The sequence below is a fragment of the Pygocentrus nattereri genome, chromosome 27 (assembly GCF_015220715.1).
Source record: "Pygocentrus nattereri isolate fPygNat1 chromosome 27, fPygNat1.pri, whole genome shotgun sequence".
NCBI lineage: Eukaryota > Metazoa > Chordata > Actinopteri > Characiformes > Serrasalmidae > Pygocentrus > Pygocentrus nattereri.
Genome location: NC_051237.1, coordinates 14,614,217 through 14,626,822, shown reverse-complemented (window position 1 = coordinate 14,626,822; position 12,606 = coordinate 14,614,217). Strand labels below are relative to the sequence as shown.

Sequence of the window (12,606 nt, the reverse complement as noted above, 5' to 3'; positions counted from 1 at the left end):
CTGCCCCCCTCCCCAGTATAAGTCTAAGGACCACAAAAGGGTGCTTTGGTGGCCTTCGGCCCTGTGGTTGAGAAACCCTGCCCTATAGAACATGTGTATGACCCTGTGTTCTGACATTATATAAAAAAGTGTGTACGTGTGAGGCGTCATTGTTTGTTCTTAACTGATAAGCATCTCTGCAGTATTTTGGTCTGGGTGTTATCTCTGTGTCCAGGCTTTCTGTCACACAATAGTTGTCTACTCTGGTCAGCTACTCTTTACACAACCTGTAGCATAAAACAAGAGCGTATCTTGTTCCACTCAGCCAAGCACCAGTTCAGAGGTGCTAAAGTTCTCAGAACAGCCTCTAATCAAAACTTCTGAAGGCATCACCATGCAAAATGAACCAGAGCCCATAATCACTACTTTGGTCTGTCTCCATGTTGTGGGTGAGGAGACTAACCCAAATGTGTCTGATGTTCTGTCCCCAGCCGACATAGCTGCTAAAGTCTGCCTTCCCCATTCACAGCCACACATGACAAGCAGAAGCTGTTAGATCTTTGTACTAATGCTGTGTGAAATATGATTTGGGCTGATGTTTTGCTAACTTGACTGCTTTTAGGCACGTCTCTGACTGTGCTCCTCTCAGACTAATGGACAAGAATGCAGAAATCTCCCACACTGCTCCTGGGAAAGCAGAGAGTGGCTTAAGAAGAACAAGTCCATTACAGCATTATGTCCTCATAAAATGTGGTTATGTCAGAAACCAAATCTCTTTGATCTGGATTGGCTTGAAAACAATAGCATTCACAAGCCCAACGAATACTGGAGTTAATGTGGAATTGAAGATGCTATTATTGCAGCCATATCAAAATATGACCCCAATAATGGTATATGGAGTGCTGGTCAAGAAGGAGTGGAAAGGCTTCCTGTCAAAATAAAGCTCTCGCAAGATCTATAATCTCCAGTATGTGGTGAGGGGGGCCTTGGCTCAATTTTTGTTTGTTGACATTATCTGTGCTATGAGACTGGAAACTGGAGGCACTGATAGAGAACTTTGCTTGAAACAGGCAAAAAGTGAGACCTGACAGATGACAAGATTCATGTGAGCATACAGCACTTTCAGCATGTTTTAATTTTAAACGGGTAAATTCAGCAAATAAACAGCAACTGTGCATTAATGTACGCAAAAGTGTGTTCTATGTAGAGGATGTTTTATATTTATATTTTCCCTGAAATCTGTCATTTGACTGGGGTGTACAAACTTTTGCACGACAGTTATAGATGATTGCTTTTTTGTCTATGGATTTATTTTGCAACATTCTGCCACAAAGACTTTTCACAAATAATAAAGTGGAATAATAAACATTCCTGTAAGGAAGTTTGCACTTGAGTGGGCCCCATTAGCACAATCTGAATGTGCTGGGTCACTTCCAGTACTTGGAATGACCTAGGGCTTTGTTTTCCCTCTTCATAATTCAACTAAAAGAAATTCCAAGTAATGTTGATGCAGGCTTGTGAAATGTTGGATTATTTTCTTTAGCTCGCTGCGTCATATAAAAACGTCCATTTGACCACATATTTACCGGGATTGTTTAAATGTGAATTTAATGTGGAGGTGTGGAATGACAACCAAGGCAAAACAATAGAGACGCATGTATAGTTTCTCAGCGAGTATGCTGTTTTATTTGAAAGCTAAAAATGCAGAGTTACCACAGCGGCACCTGTGGTAACTTAGTCAGGACACGGCTCCCTGAGAGACAGGCATTTGAACAATTGGAGAATCCAGATACTGGAGTATAAATTACAGCCATTAGGACAATTCAATGCAATACAAAAAACAACCGAGAAGTGATCAGAACCATGTCTGATCCACAGGTGAAAAAAGCACATACCATCTAAACCATAATGTACAAATACAATCATTTAAACATGGCACAGTAAATAAATACTGCTTTAAAATAAGATACAGTGCACCCAATATGGGTCATTTCCACACAGAGAAAGCTGTTCTCTGTATATAGAACACTGCTGTTGCTTGTGTGAAGTGATAAGATCTGCAAGCTTTAAGAGGGTACAGTGATGCCCAGATGGCAGACTATCTGGAAGGTGAAACTCCATAATGACTGCACTACATTATAGCTGCCCAACATTAAAAATGAGTAACATGCACATTATAGTCTATGGAGCAGTGGGTGACTAAGGCAAGCTCTACTCTTGAAGGACATGTAAACATTTGCAAGGGGGACTTCACACAAGCAACAAGCAGTTCAAATCAAGCTGTGCAACTTTCCATTAAATATATTTCAGAGCAAAGCTAACAGATTGAGATGTCATATCAAAACCTCAAAACTATATGCCAAGATTGATTGAATGCAAGTAATGGCATTAAATATAATAAAATCTAAAGGTTTGGGGGGCTTATATTATATCACACAGCTATGAATCCCGTCATCATCATTTTCAGATCAGTAAGGGAGAAAAGTGCTTTATCCCAACATACCACAGATTCATATAACCTGATGGCACATAAGGAAAATTGCCTATTGCCAGCACATCTTAAAATATCATAATGTTATTATATTACATAAAAGTAACAATGATATAACACTGTAACTGAAAATGAAATTAACAACGGAATTAAACTTCATCTTGTTATTCTGTCCGGAGTCGTGAGAAAAAAAAGAAAAAAAAAGACAAAAGCACCCATACATAAATAAATCCCTCTTTCTAGGCCATTAAATCCAACCTGAGGGAAAGAACTGGATAATCCTGAATAGCATTTGGAAAATGGGATGGGGAAAAAAAAAAAAAAAAAAAAAAACACATAATACGAACAAAGCATGTAAAGCTGGCAAAAACGGCTTGGAAGTGATATAAATGCACATTCTATGAGAATTGCAAATTGGATAACAAGCAACATGAAGGACGTAAAGCACAGCTGATTGCCTGCGAAGCTTGGTGCTGAGAGCAGACCGGAAGCTCAGGCACCAGGCAGAAAGGAAGCATTCAAAGGCGGGCCGCACAGCAGCCCAATAAGAAAAAACACACGAGAGGCCATGTTCCACTGCAGCAAAAACACAGCAGCCACACGGGCCAATACCACACTGGTCCCAGGTGCCTTTCAGATACCGAGGCACAGCTGAGACGAGGATACAAGAGAGGAGCTGGTCACCTCAATAGGCAACCTGTGGAGGACACCACGGAGTGTCTGGATTGAGCAGACAGTGCACAGACTTAAACCTGTAAGAGAGAGAACAGAGGAGAGATGGTGAATTAAGCCCTTGAACGTTAGACTTATTCCGTTGTTCATCTTAAGACTTATTACACAGTAATTACTATGAATTAGTGTATACCGAAAACACTGTAGGCTACTTATTGACCAGTAAGCTCTATGCACAGAAACAAGTAATTTATTAAATTCAAAGATGTAGTTCATTTCCAGATAAAATATAATAGGCTACATTAATACACTTATTAAGACCCCATACAGACCCTTAGGGTTAAGACACTGGTTGCCAACCCTAATCCTAGAGGTCTACCTTCCTGCAGAATCTAGTTCCAATCACAATCTACAACGCTCTAGATATATAACTTCCTTAGAAGTCCTTAATTGGCTGGATGAAATGCCATGGTGTTGGGTAAGGAGAGTGCAGCATTTTACATGCAGGTTGGAACTAAACTCAAAAGAAAGTAGATCTCAAAGAGGAGGTTTGGTGTCCATTGCCTGAAAAGCTTCCTAGTGTTTTAAATTTTGTAATTTAAAGGGCATATTTAAATATCCTCTTGTCTAGAACTTCTGGTAACCATGTAATATCCGCAAGGCTTGAAGGACTCTTACCTGGATGGGTCCTCCTCAACTGAGAAAGCCCCTTTCATGTTGATGATATTCCTCTTGTTCTCAAACATTCCATAACTCAATGTAATCTGAAACAGATGCATAAAGGAAAATTAATTAAATTACAATTATTATTTATATGTCCAAATACAGCAACAGGTCACCTTCTCAGAACTTGAAAGTGGCTAGTTTTTAATCAGAATTGCAGCCTCACCTGTTTGTGTACTTCTGATCTGGACACCTGTTGCAGGTTCTCCAGATGTGAGTGGAACAGGTTACTGCGGGTAAGCGGAACCCCCAGAACTGACTCGATGATGTAACCGATGGTGCAGTCGTCAGGGAGACGGATCTTCTCCGCAGTGTTCATGAAATGACCACCACTAGAATACAACAGAAATTTGGCTCAATTTTTGGGCTTTTAGAAGGAAAAAACTACAAAATGTCTGTACAGGAGGGCCAAGCAAAAGATGTAATTTATTCATACCTTGCCCAAGGGCTCATCTTCAGAGCTAGACCACGACTCACACAGAAACCCGCCCCTCCGGTGGCGAACCAGAAATTAACAGGCCGCTGAAAACAAGAAAAAAAAAAACAAAACACTAAGTCCTGGCAACACACCAAATTTGAGGTAAGAAGAAAATAACGCATTTTCTTTATGCTATTAAAGCTCTAATGTTCTTTATTCGCTTACCATTTTGTTGTCCCCAAGTCTCTCAGTGGCCTCAATGGGCCGGTCCAAGCTGGGTTTGCCAATGTACATGTCTTGAGTGTGAGGGTACTGAGAGAGCAGCTGGACAAGGGTCTTCATGTTCACATAGTTATCGTCATCCACGTGGCAGAACCACCTAAACACAACAGGATCTTGTTAACGGTATGCATACAAAGAGTTCTGAGAAGTCCACATGCTTGTCCAGTCAGCATGTTTGCAGTAAGACTTTTAGGACACTTACTTATTGCCTGACTCAATAAACTTGTCGTACTCCACAGCCATCTTGCAAGACAGAGCTTGGCGGCTGTGTGCAGCAGAGCAGTTGGTGTTAATGACATGGCTTCCTGTAGAGAGCAGAGGAGGCAGTCAGTATACAAACAACCTTAGTGTTGGATTAATATTATATTGGTATACTAATATATTGACACTAAGGTGGGAGGACCAATATGACTGCAAGTTATTATAGTGCTAAATCATGACAGTGATAAACCAATTCACAATACATTTTACTCCATATTATGAGTAATCACTAGTTTTAGTCAATACTTGACACTAAACAGCTGCACGTAGCACAAAAAGACCAACAGTTAGAGCCTGTAAACAACCACTGTAAAGTAGCTGCACAGTAAGTAGCAGAGTAAATGCCATAATCTTGTTTTATGTATTTTCTTTTTTATTTATGTGCTGTTTATTTCTTTTTGCTCTTTTGCTAGTGCATGTTTAAACTTGCCTGTAAACCTCAGAAGAACTGAATGTTTTAATACATTGAGTTTTGTTAACATGTTTTACATTTTGCTGTGTCTAACCATTACCTGGGTCAAAAAGCAGGAAAACCTTTTGAACCAGCTGTCTGACAGTGCTGCAGCTTACTGCAAGATGTTCGAGTGGTTTAGGCCTGGTTTCACTTTAACTATGGATGTTTCAAAGCAAGAATGTTAGCCTCTTGCTTAGCTTGTGATGTTGGCATCAAGGTTGTGTGCTCACCCATTTTCTTTTTCAGCTCTTCATCCTCACCATCTGTGAAGATGTACGTCTGTGGAAACAAAACAAGATGGTCAGAAATTTTTGTGCAGTCCAATGATGGTCCATCAAGAGCCCAGCTAGTGCAACAGAGCCAAGAACTGCACAGGAACTAGTGCGTTCCAGGCCTGGTCTAAATGTGTCTTTGCCTGCTATTTATCTCATGCAGGACTGATTGGGACCCATTGTCTGCCGATTTACGCCATGGAAAACTCATTCAGTTAAACAAGCCAAACTCAACCCCCCTGAATAAAAGAGCCCTTGTTGCTGCTTTTCCAAGCTTGCCATGGCAACTGCTCTGGAACCCCAAAGCATCCCAGACACAGAACAAAAAGGGGGGAGCAGGCTACCCCATTCACCCCCAACACCTCCCCATGACCCCCCTCCCACGTCAAATCTACTTCACACATGCAAATGCTAGAATGAAATTAATCCACAAGTCAAAAAAAGCACTCCTTCAAGTTTCATTCTCCTCTAACCAGTCCACAGAATGCGCAGGTCAAGATAAGACATTATGCCATTGTGCCTCAAGACTTAGTGTAGCAGTCCGAGTGACGTGCAAGCCTCCGCTGTTTTGTTAAATGGAGAATGGTGGGAGGAGAAGGGGGCTGGATTAGGAGCTTTTTTGTGGTGGATAAGACAGAGCAGGTGCAAGGCGACGGCAGGCCGGGCTCAAAAAGAAGGGCCTCTCCGACACACTCCTCACACACAGGCTGATGAAAGAGAACATCCTGGCATCAGCCTCGCACACTGCCGTTAACTTGTTTACACTGCAACTCAGGTGAGACGGCACCTGCCGCCTGATGCTTTATCTCAGCCACGTGTCAGAACAGGCCTCTATGCCTATGGCCTCCTAAACCCACACCCACAAACAGTGGCCCAATTGACTCCACTTTTTACACTCAAGATGTCAAAAGCAGCTTGAACTCATGCCAAAACTGGCTTTTGTCAACCGTCCTCTTTTGCACACACAAAAGCATGCAAACTCATTTCTGTGGCTTTTTTTTCCTTTTAACCTTCATGGCTGCCAAAGTCTGTTTGATTGGTTTGCAGAGCAAACTTTGAGCAGATGTTCAGCGCAGGGTGCAGAAGGCCACTGCCCGCTGCCTCTGTTTGTATAGCGACGTTCTGGCGGTTAAGGCCGCTGAAGGATCATTTGGCCAATGTTGTTTGGGCCCAGTTCCCTTGAAAGGCTGGCCTAATCACACAAGCAGCTGCCAGCAGTGGCTAGCCACAGCCAGACCAGAGAACAGGAAAGAAACCTCAGAGCTGATTAGTATATTAGAGCCCCTGTCTGTGTGTGTGTGGCCATTTACCCCTTATTCTCTCCCATCAACACCCCCCTCACCCCTTCCCAGCATTCATTGAAGACTGAACAATGTGGAGTGTTTTCAAGCTGGGTAAAGCTCTTGCTGGGGGGAAATTGGAAATATGTTTGCCCACATTTGCATACAGCTGTGGTGGTTAACTAAAGAGCGGTTCCACATAGCCAGCTCTTTGTTCTTGCTTCTCCCTTTATCTGAACTATGCAATTATCAAAAGAAAATCACATGGCAGACACCAAACAGTGATTCATCGCCTGCTTTTTCTCTTCTGGTGGAAACTAAAAAGCTCTTGTTAGAAAATTTTCACATAAGCAAGAAAGTCTTGGAGGTTTTAGGGGGTTCTGTGCAAGGGGACACTGGAGAGCAACCCCCCCCCCCAATGCATGAGCTGGCATGAGGGTAAAGAGTGTAAGAGCATGGAGCCTGGCTGGCTGTCTCCAGCTCTCCGGGAAGGAAACAAATAGGCGCTCCTCCCTCCATTAACCACCCGCACAGGCCACTTTCCTGTCTATGCCAGGGCAAACCACAGACTCCCACTAGCCTCACCACTCCCCTCCCTTTATTTAATACAACAGGACAGGATTAATACAGTAATCACTACCTGGGCATTCCACCCACACCCTGGTAAGCACGGGTAGTCCAGGTAGAACTGTGTGTTAAATAATGGAAGCAGTCGAGCTTTATGGCATTCTGGACCTGTCTGTGTAACTGGACACCGGATAGCATAACAGGCGGTTCTCTTCACATATTGTTGCAGAGCTCGCTTGCTGGGGAAGCTGTATTGTTCAAGGGGGGAAACTTAGAGAAACACCGGAAGCCAAGAGCAGCAGCGTGAAACAACCTAAACAGCAGTGGATCAAACCAAAAGGTTATAAGCTATTCAAAGTAACTGACTCATCAAAAACCATTTAGACAGTTTATCTGCCCTATTGTGATAAAAAAAAGGCTTGCATTGCATTTAAAGAACAATACCTGTGAAACACTGCAGTTTCTATTTAAGACTTCTGAGAAGACAGTGGTGTGATATCTAAAGTCTGATGTCTATTTTAGCTCAGAATTTGGCTGACCTAGACTCAGCGAATCTACCTCCTCTATTTACATCTCAGAATGAGCTGTTATACACCCACAGAGAGCTGCATGGAGTGCATGACCAGAGACTGAAGCTAGATACGGCCCAGGGCCCACATGACCCTGTTTATCATGCTAGTCAAGCTGGTAGCCTCCCATTGACATATGCCACTTAGTTCCCATGCTGCACCTCAAACAATGCTTGGCCCCCTTCAAACACTTATTTGGTGCCAGCTATTGTGGATGGAGGCCAACTGGTGCACCAGAGACCTTGGGCTAATCCCCAGGCAGTTCAGATGACAATTACTGGGATTTAGCATGCTCAGGTGTTGCGGAGCAGAATATTGAAATAACCTCAGCCCGGATGCCCATATTTACACACTGGGAATGCAGGGATTCATATGGCTGGCATTAGAGCTGGACCTATTGTTCTCTGAGGCCCAGCCACCTGGCACCCATCCTCCAGGAACTCCCACTTGTATTCGGGGTTTGTGTTGGTCTTTTATGACTGCAGTTCTCTCAAGCAGCTGCCCCAATTAAAGTCCTGCTGTTAACTCTCCCTGCCGTCGACTTAACTTACATCAACCAATGTACAGAAGAGGCTCTGGGAATGTAGAGCCTGTTTTGAAAACTATGACCTGATGAGCCTGGGAACTTCTACAGAACAAGCAGTGAGATATGACTTTGTGGAAGAGAAGAAAAATGAGCTTTTAAAAAAAAAAAAAAAAAAAAAATCTATGCGCCCACTCTTATTCAGCCAGCTACTCCCAGGCCAAGGAGAACCTGCTAGGCCTATGACTAATCTGTCTGCATTTTGATGTTCCTGGCAACATAGAGATCATGTCCTTAGTGCTCAGAGAGAGACGAGGAGGAGAGAAGATAAGAGTGAGGGAGAGACTTAAAGAGAAGATGGTAGATAGCTACCACCATGTTTGCAACATTAAAATGACAATAATGAAAGCAGCAGTGTTTTGAACAGGGTAAGAAACTGCCTCAAATCGACAGTGCCCGAGGCGAATTAACCTGACTTTTGCTAAACTACGCGTGACTACTCTGGGTGGTGGATAAAATCACTTTGACTGCTCCGCTTTCTGTCCTGTCGAGGTGCTGCGGATGCCTTTGTTGCCCACCGTAAAGGGGGCCTGGTTCTCAGGGCCCCGTTTTCACACTATGTGTGCCACTCAGCATGCTGCTCAGAGTGCTGAAACTTGCCTACAGATGCTGTGCTTTTGTGTCCATTACCCCCTCCCTTGCAGCATCGCCTCAACCAAGCCCTTCTTTTTCCCACCGTTTGGATCGCGTGACCCAGCCACTGCCACAACTCCCAGGTTCCCATGGAGAGTGTTAGGCAAAGGGCTGGGAAAAAGCTTTTCTTCCCCTTTCAGAAAGATGCTTTGTTAGCCCTGGAAGGGGGACAGCCCTGAGGCCGCAGCCACGATGCATCCCCTGGCCCAGTGCATTCACAGGGACAACCCCAAACAATGGGGACGATGGCTGGGGGAGGGAGACGGAGGAGCAGAGGAGATGAGGGGGGCTTCCAAGCTGTTCTCCCTCTGTGTCTCAGGGGTGCAGGCAGGGAAAAATAACTAAAGGCACTCTAAACATTCATAGTGCCTAAGTAGACATCATGCTGGGACATAATGTGGCCCTATTTGTTACTGAGATGCAAAGTTCACACTTTAAATGGGTTTACAGAGCCTCACAGACGCAAAGATGAGCCAAGCATTCAGGATCAAAGCAAACGTCATGTGTCTGTCCTGATCAAGTTTAGTCTGACTTAAAACTTTAAAACAGAGACGCTTTTGATCTCAGCTGACTGAAAGACTTCATTAGCAAGAGTAAACAGCGCATTTCGGTCACCATGACAACGGCAGGTTTAAAAAAAGAAAAGAGATCAAAGGCAATTGAGCCCGTGCTCACCTGCTGCACGTTCCTTGAAATCCAAGTGTCAAGCAGCAGCTCCAACCTGGACTTATGGAACTTCTTGGTGGTTTTGACGGCGATGAAGATGTCATCCGCGCTGATGTTCTCAGCGGGCGGCGGGCTGGACGTCGCGCCCGCTGCGCCGCCGGGCTTCTCCGCCTCCCTCCTGTTTCGAGTCAGCTTGGAGAAGTACGCGGAAAAGCCCCTCTTCCCGCCGGCCTGCTCACTCTGAATCCCGTCTTCCGTGCCCGCTTCTCCCAGACTCTGCAGCGAGCGCAGGCCGACCTCTCTCTCCCTCCGCGCGCCTTCAGTCGCGCTCCTCTGGCGCTGCGCGAGCAGCAGGAGCAGCGCGAGGCAAGTGACGCTCGCGCCTGCTGCAGAGAGCAGAGTCTTTCTGCTGTGGCTTTTCAACATGTCGACACGCCTGCGGTTCTAACACGAAGGCACTGCATCAATCTAGACGGGCCTCCGAACCAACGCTGTCATGGGCCGCGACCGTCCCGTTTAATTGTCGGGGAAAACTCCTCATTGTGGCCAAGAGGGTTTTTTATAAACTGCGCGTGTGGAAGGCCACGCCCCGTGGGCGGTCTCAGCAGGGGCATCGTGCTGTGAGATTGGGTCGGGATTTTTTCTCTCCACCCATTTTCCGGAAGGCCCCGCCTCCTGATTTGGGGCAGCGAGCACCTCCCTCTCACTGGCAGGCACGTTCAAGCCATGAGAGGCGTTTCTGCTCGCGAGCGCAAACTACCAGCCAATAACAGCGACGGGGGACGGGCTTTGTCAGAATACGGGTGGGAAATAAAGTGACGCTGGTGGCGATGGTTGTAAATGGGAGGAGCGGCTAATCCACAGTTGGTGGAGGGAGCTTTAGTGGGGAGTAAGTGCTGGGGGGAGGAGGGAGGGCTGTATGGAGTTAACTTTGTGCCAGAAGTTGATAATGACAGCTACTACATTTAATTTCTCAAAAATGCTGCTCATTTTCACAGTTTTTTTTTAATATAAATGTTTTATTCATGCTGCCAGTCTTTTCATTCAGTCTTTTTAATTCAGTGAGTCTTATGGGATATTTTTTGGCTTCTTTTGCTTCAGACCTTCGGCACATTTTCACAAGGGCCGGGTCTTAGAAGGGGGCATTCAACTGTAATCATTATAATCCATATCTACTGAAATTCAGATCATGAAAGATTTCAAAAGCCAAAGGGTGATTCAAGAAGCGGTAAATATATCAGCAATGACTGAAAGAGATATGAGTGCACAAACTGGCAAATTTAATAATATATTTACATAAAAAGGAGTGAAAACAATTAGCTTTAATAATCATTTTGAAAGATGAATTTTAACTGACATTATTTACATTCGCCACATATTTTTGACATTTTGACCATTTTATTATTTTATTTGAAACCTTTGGGGCAAAATTAACTCCTTAGAGGCGTCCTAGCAAACAGACCCTTCTTGTGGCATGCAGGGATGGTATCACAACAACAGAATGCAGCTCATGCTGTGCTTTTTTCCAAACGTCTAGTCTTCACTATGAGTGAAACGTTATGTTCACAGGACATCCTACTTGCTTTATTAGTCACCAAAAAGCGCTGCATGCTCTTTGTCATGTTCTGTAGTTAGGCCTGCAGTGCATTAGGCAATAACAGTTGGCTAAAGAACCAATCCTGTTTGTTGTGCAGATCAAAATCTTGGCCATCCTCATGCTGCATATAAAGACAGTAAAGCAGGTGCTGTAAGTGCTAAAAATCTATTTAGAAATTCTTGTCTAGGAAAAACAACTCTGCAGGTGGACAGCATGACAGTTTAGCTTTTGCCCTTGTATCCGGTTGACAGTTGGGTATAAAGAGTGAGTGGGTGTCAACTTTCAAAGATTTATTGCTCTTTATTGCTCTTCGTATGCGTTGCCCATGCGCATGCACTGTCTGCAGGTGTTTCTGGTAATAATCTGCTTCCAAGAAATGTGGCAACACAGGCTTGTCACATATAAAGGCATTCAATGTACATCACTAATCTGTAGCCTGAAAGTTTTAACATTTAAGTATGTTATTGTTACTGAGTTAAGCTGCCTTTACTTGCAACATGTGAGCATTGCTCTCAAAAGACTTTTCCTCAAGTCAAACTCCCGCCACTTTTCAGCGACAGCCCTTTCACATTCAGACAAGTTTGGCAGGCAGGCCCTTTGCTTGCATGGCATGATCAATTCTTCACAGCTGACCTTATGGGCCTTTAAACACTTGCGCATTCCCGGGCGCTTGTTATTGAAATGGCTGCTCTTGCACAGGGAAGCGGCTGTGACCCCGGCAGCGAGCTCTGCAGACAGCTCGGCAGCTGCTGGTGACGATCCTGCTCCCTCTGCCAAAGCCAATCAGATCAAACTGTGTACTGTGGGTGGGGTTTTAAAGATGGCACTGCTAGATGAGAAACCAGGGTGAATTAGCCATTTAGAAATGAAGAAAAGTAGTTTGGAGTTTGAACACAGTCCTCATAGTTTGGCTGAATTGCTAAGTATTAATTTAGTTAACAAGACTTCGTTAACAGAATATTTTCTGTATGTGAAAAAAATGTTCCCTAAGAGAAAATAAGTTAACATATCCTCTACAAGGAAACCTGGTACCTTTTCTAATAATTTTAGTGTGGAATTTCTATATTTGCTTAGAAAAAAATAAAACACATGATATGAAATGTGTCATAACTTCACAAGCCACATTTTATACTTTATTTTTTTTCCCCAAAGCGCCAGA

At 44.1% G+C, this 12,606-nt stretch overlaps 1 protein-coding gene across 1 annotated transcript; it reads right to left on the bottom strand.

Moving 5' to 3' along the window:
• Positions 1 to 1,637: 1,637 nt before the first annotated feature.
• On the bottom strand, positions 1,638 to 10,377 carry lfng (LFNG O-fucosylpeptide 3-beta-N-acetylglucosaminyltransferase). The gene is made up of 8 exons (XM_017703206.2): positions 9,860 to 10,377; positions 5,511 to 5,559; positions 4,768 to 4,870; positions 4,509 to 4,662; positions 4,302 to 4,387; positions 4,032 to 4,197; positions 3,821 to 3,906; positions 1,638 to 3,222 (listed from the first exon to the last, which is right to left on the bottom strand). The coding sequence occupies exons 1-8, from the start codon at positions 10,274 to 10,276 to the stop codon at positions 3,156 to 3,158; spliced, it is 1,128 nt and encodes a 375-aa protein (XP_017558695.1). The 5' UTR covers positions 10,277 to 10,377; the 3' UTR covers positions 1,638 to 3,155.
• Positions 10,378 to 12,606: the final 2,229 nt, after the last annotated feature.

Bases quoted from the DNA above. Each gene is read 5' to 3' on its own strand.
- lfng (XM_017703206.2), bottom strand. From the start codon at position 10,276: ATGTTGAAAAGCCACAGCAGAAAGACTCTGCTCTCTGCAGCAGGCGCG. The intron at 4,388-4,508 runs GTAAGCGAATAA...TCTTGTTTTCAG, and splicing joins GACTTGGGGACAACAAAATG to CGGCCTGTTAATTTCTGGTT. The intron at 3,907-4,031 runs GTGAGGCTGCAA...CATCTGTTTCAG, and splicing joins GATCAGAAGTACACAAACAG to ATTACATTGAGTTATGGAAT.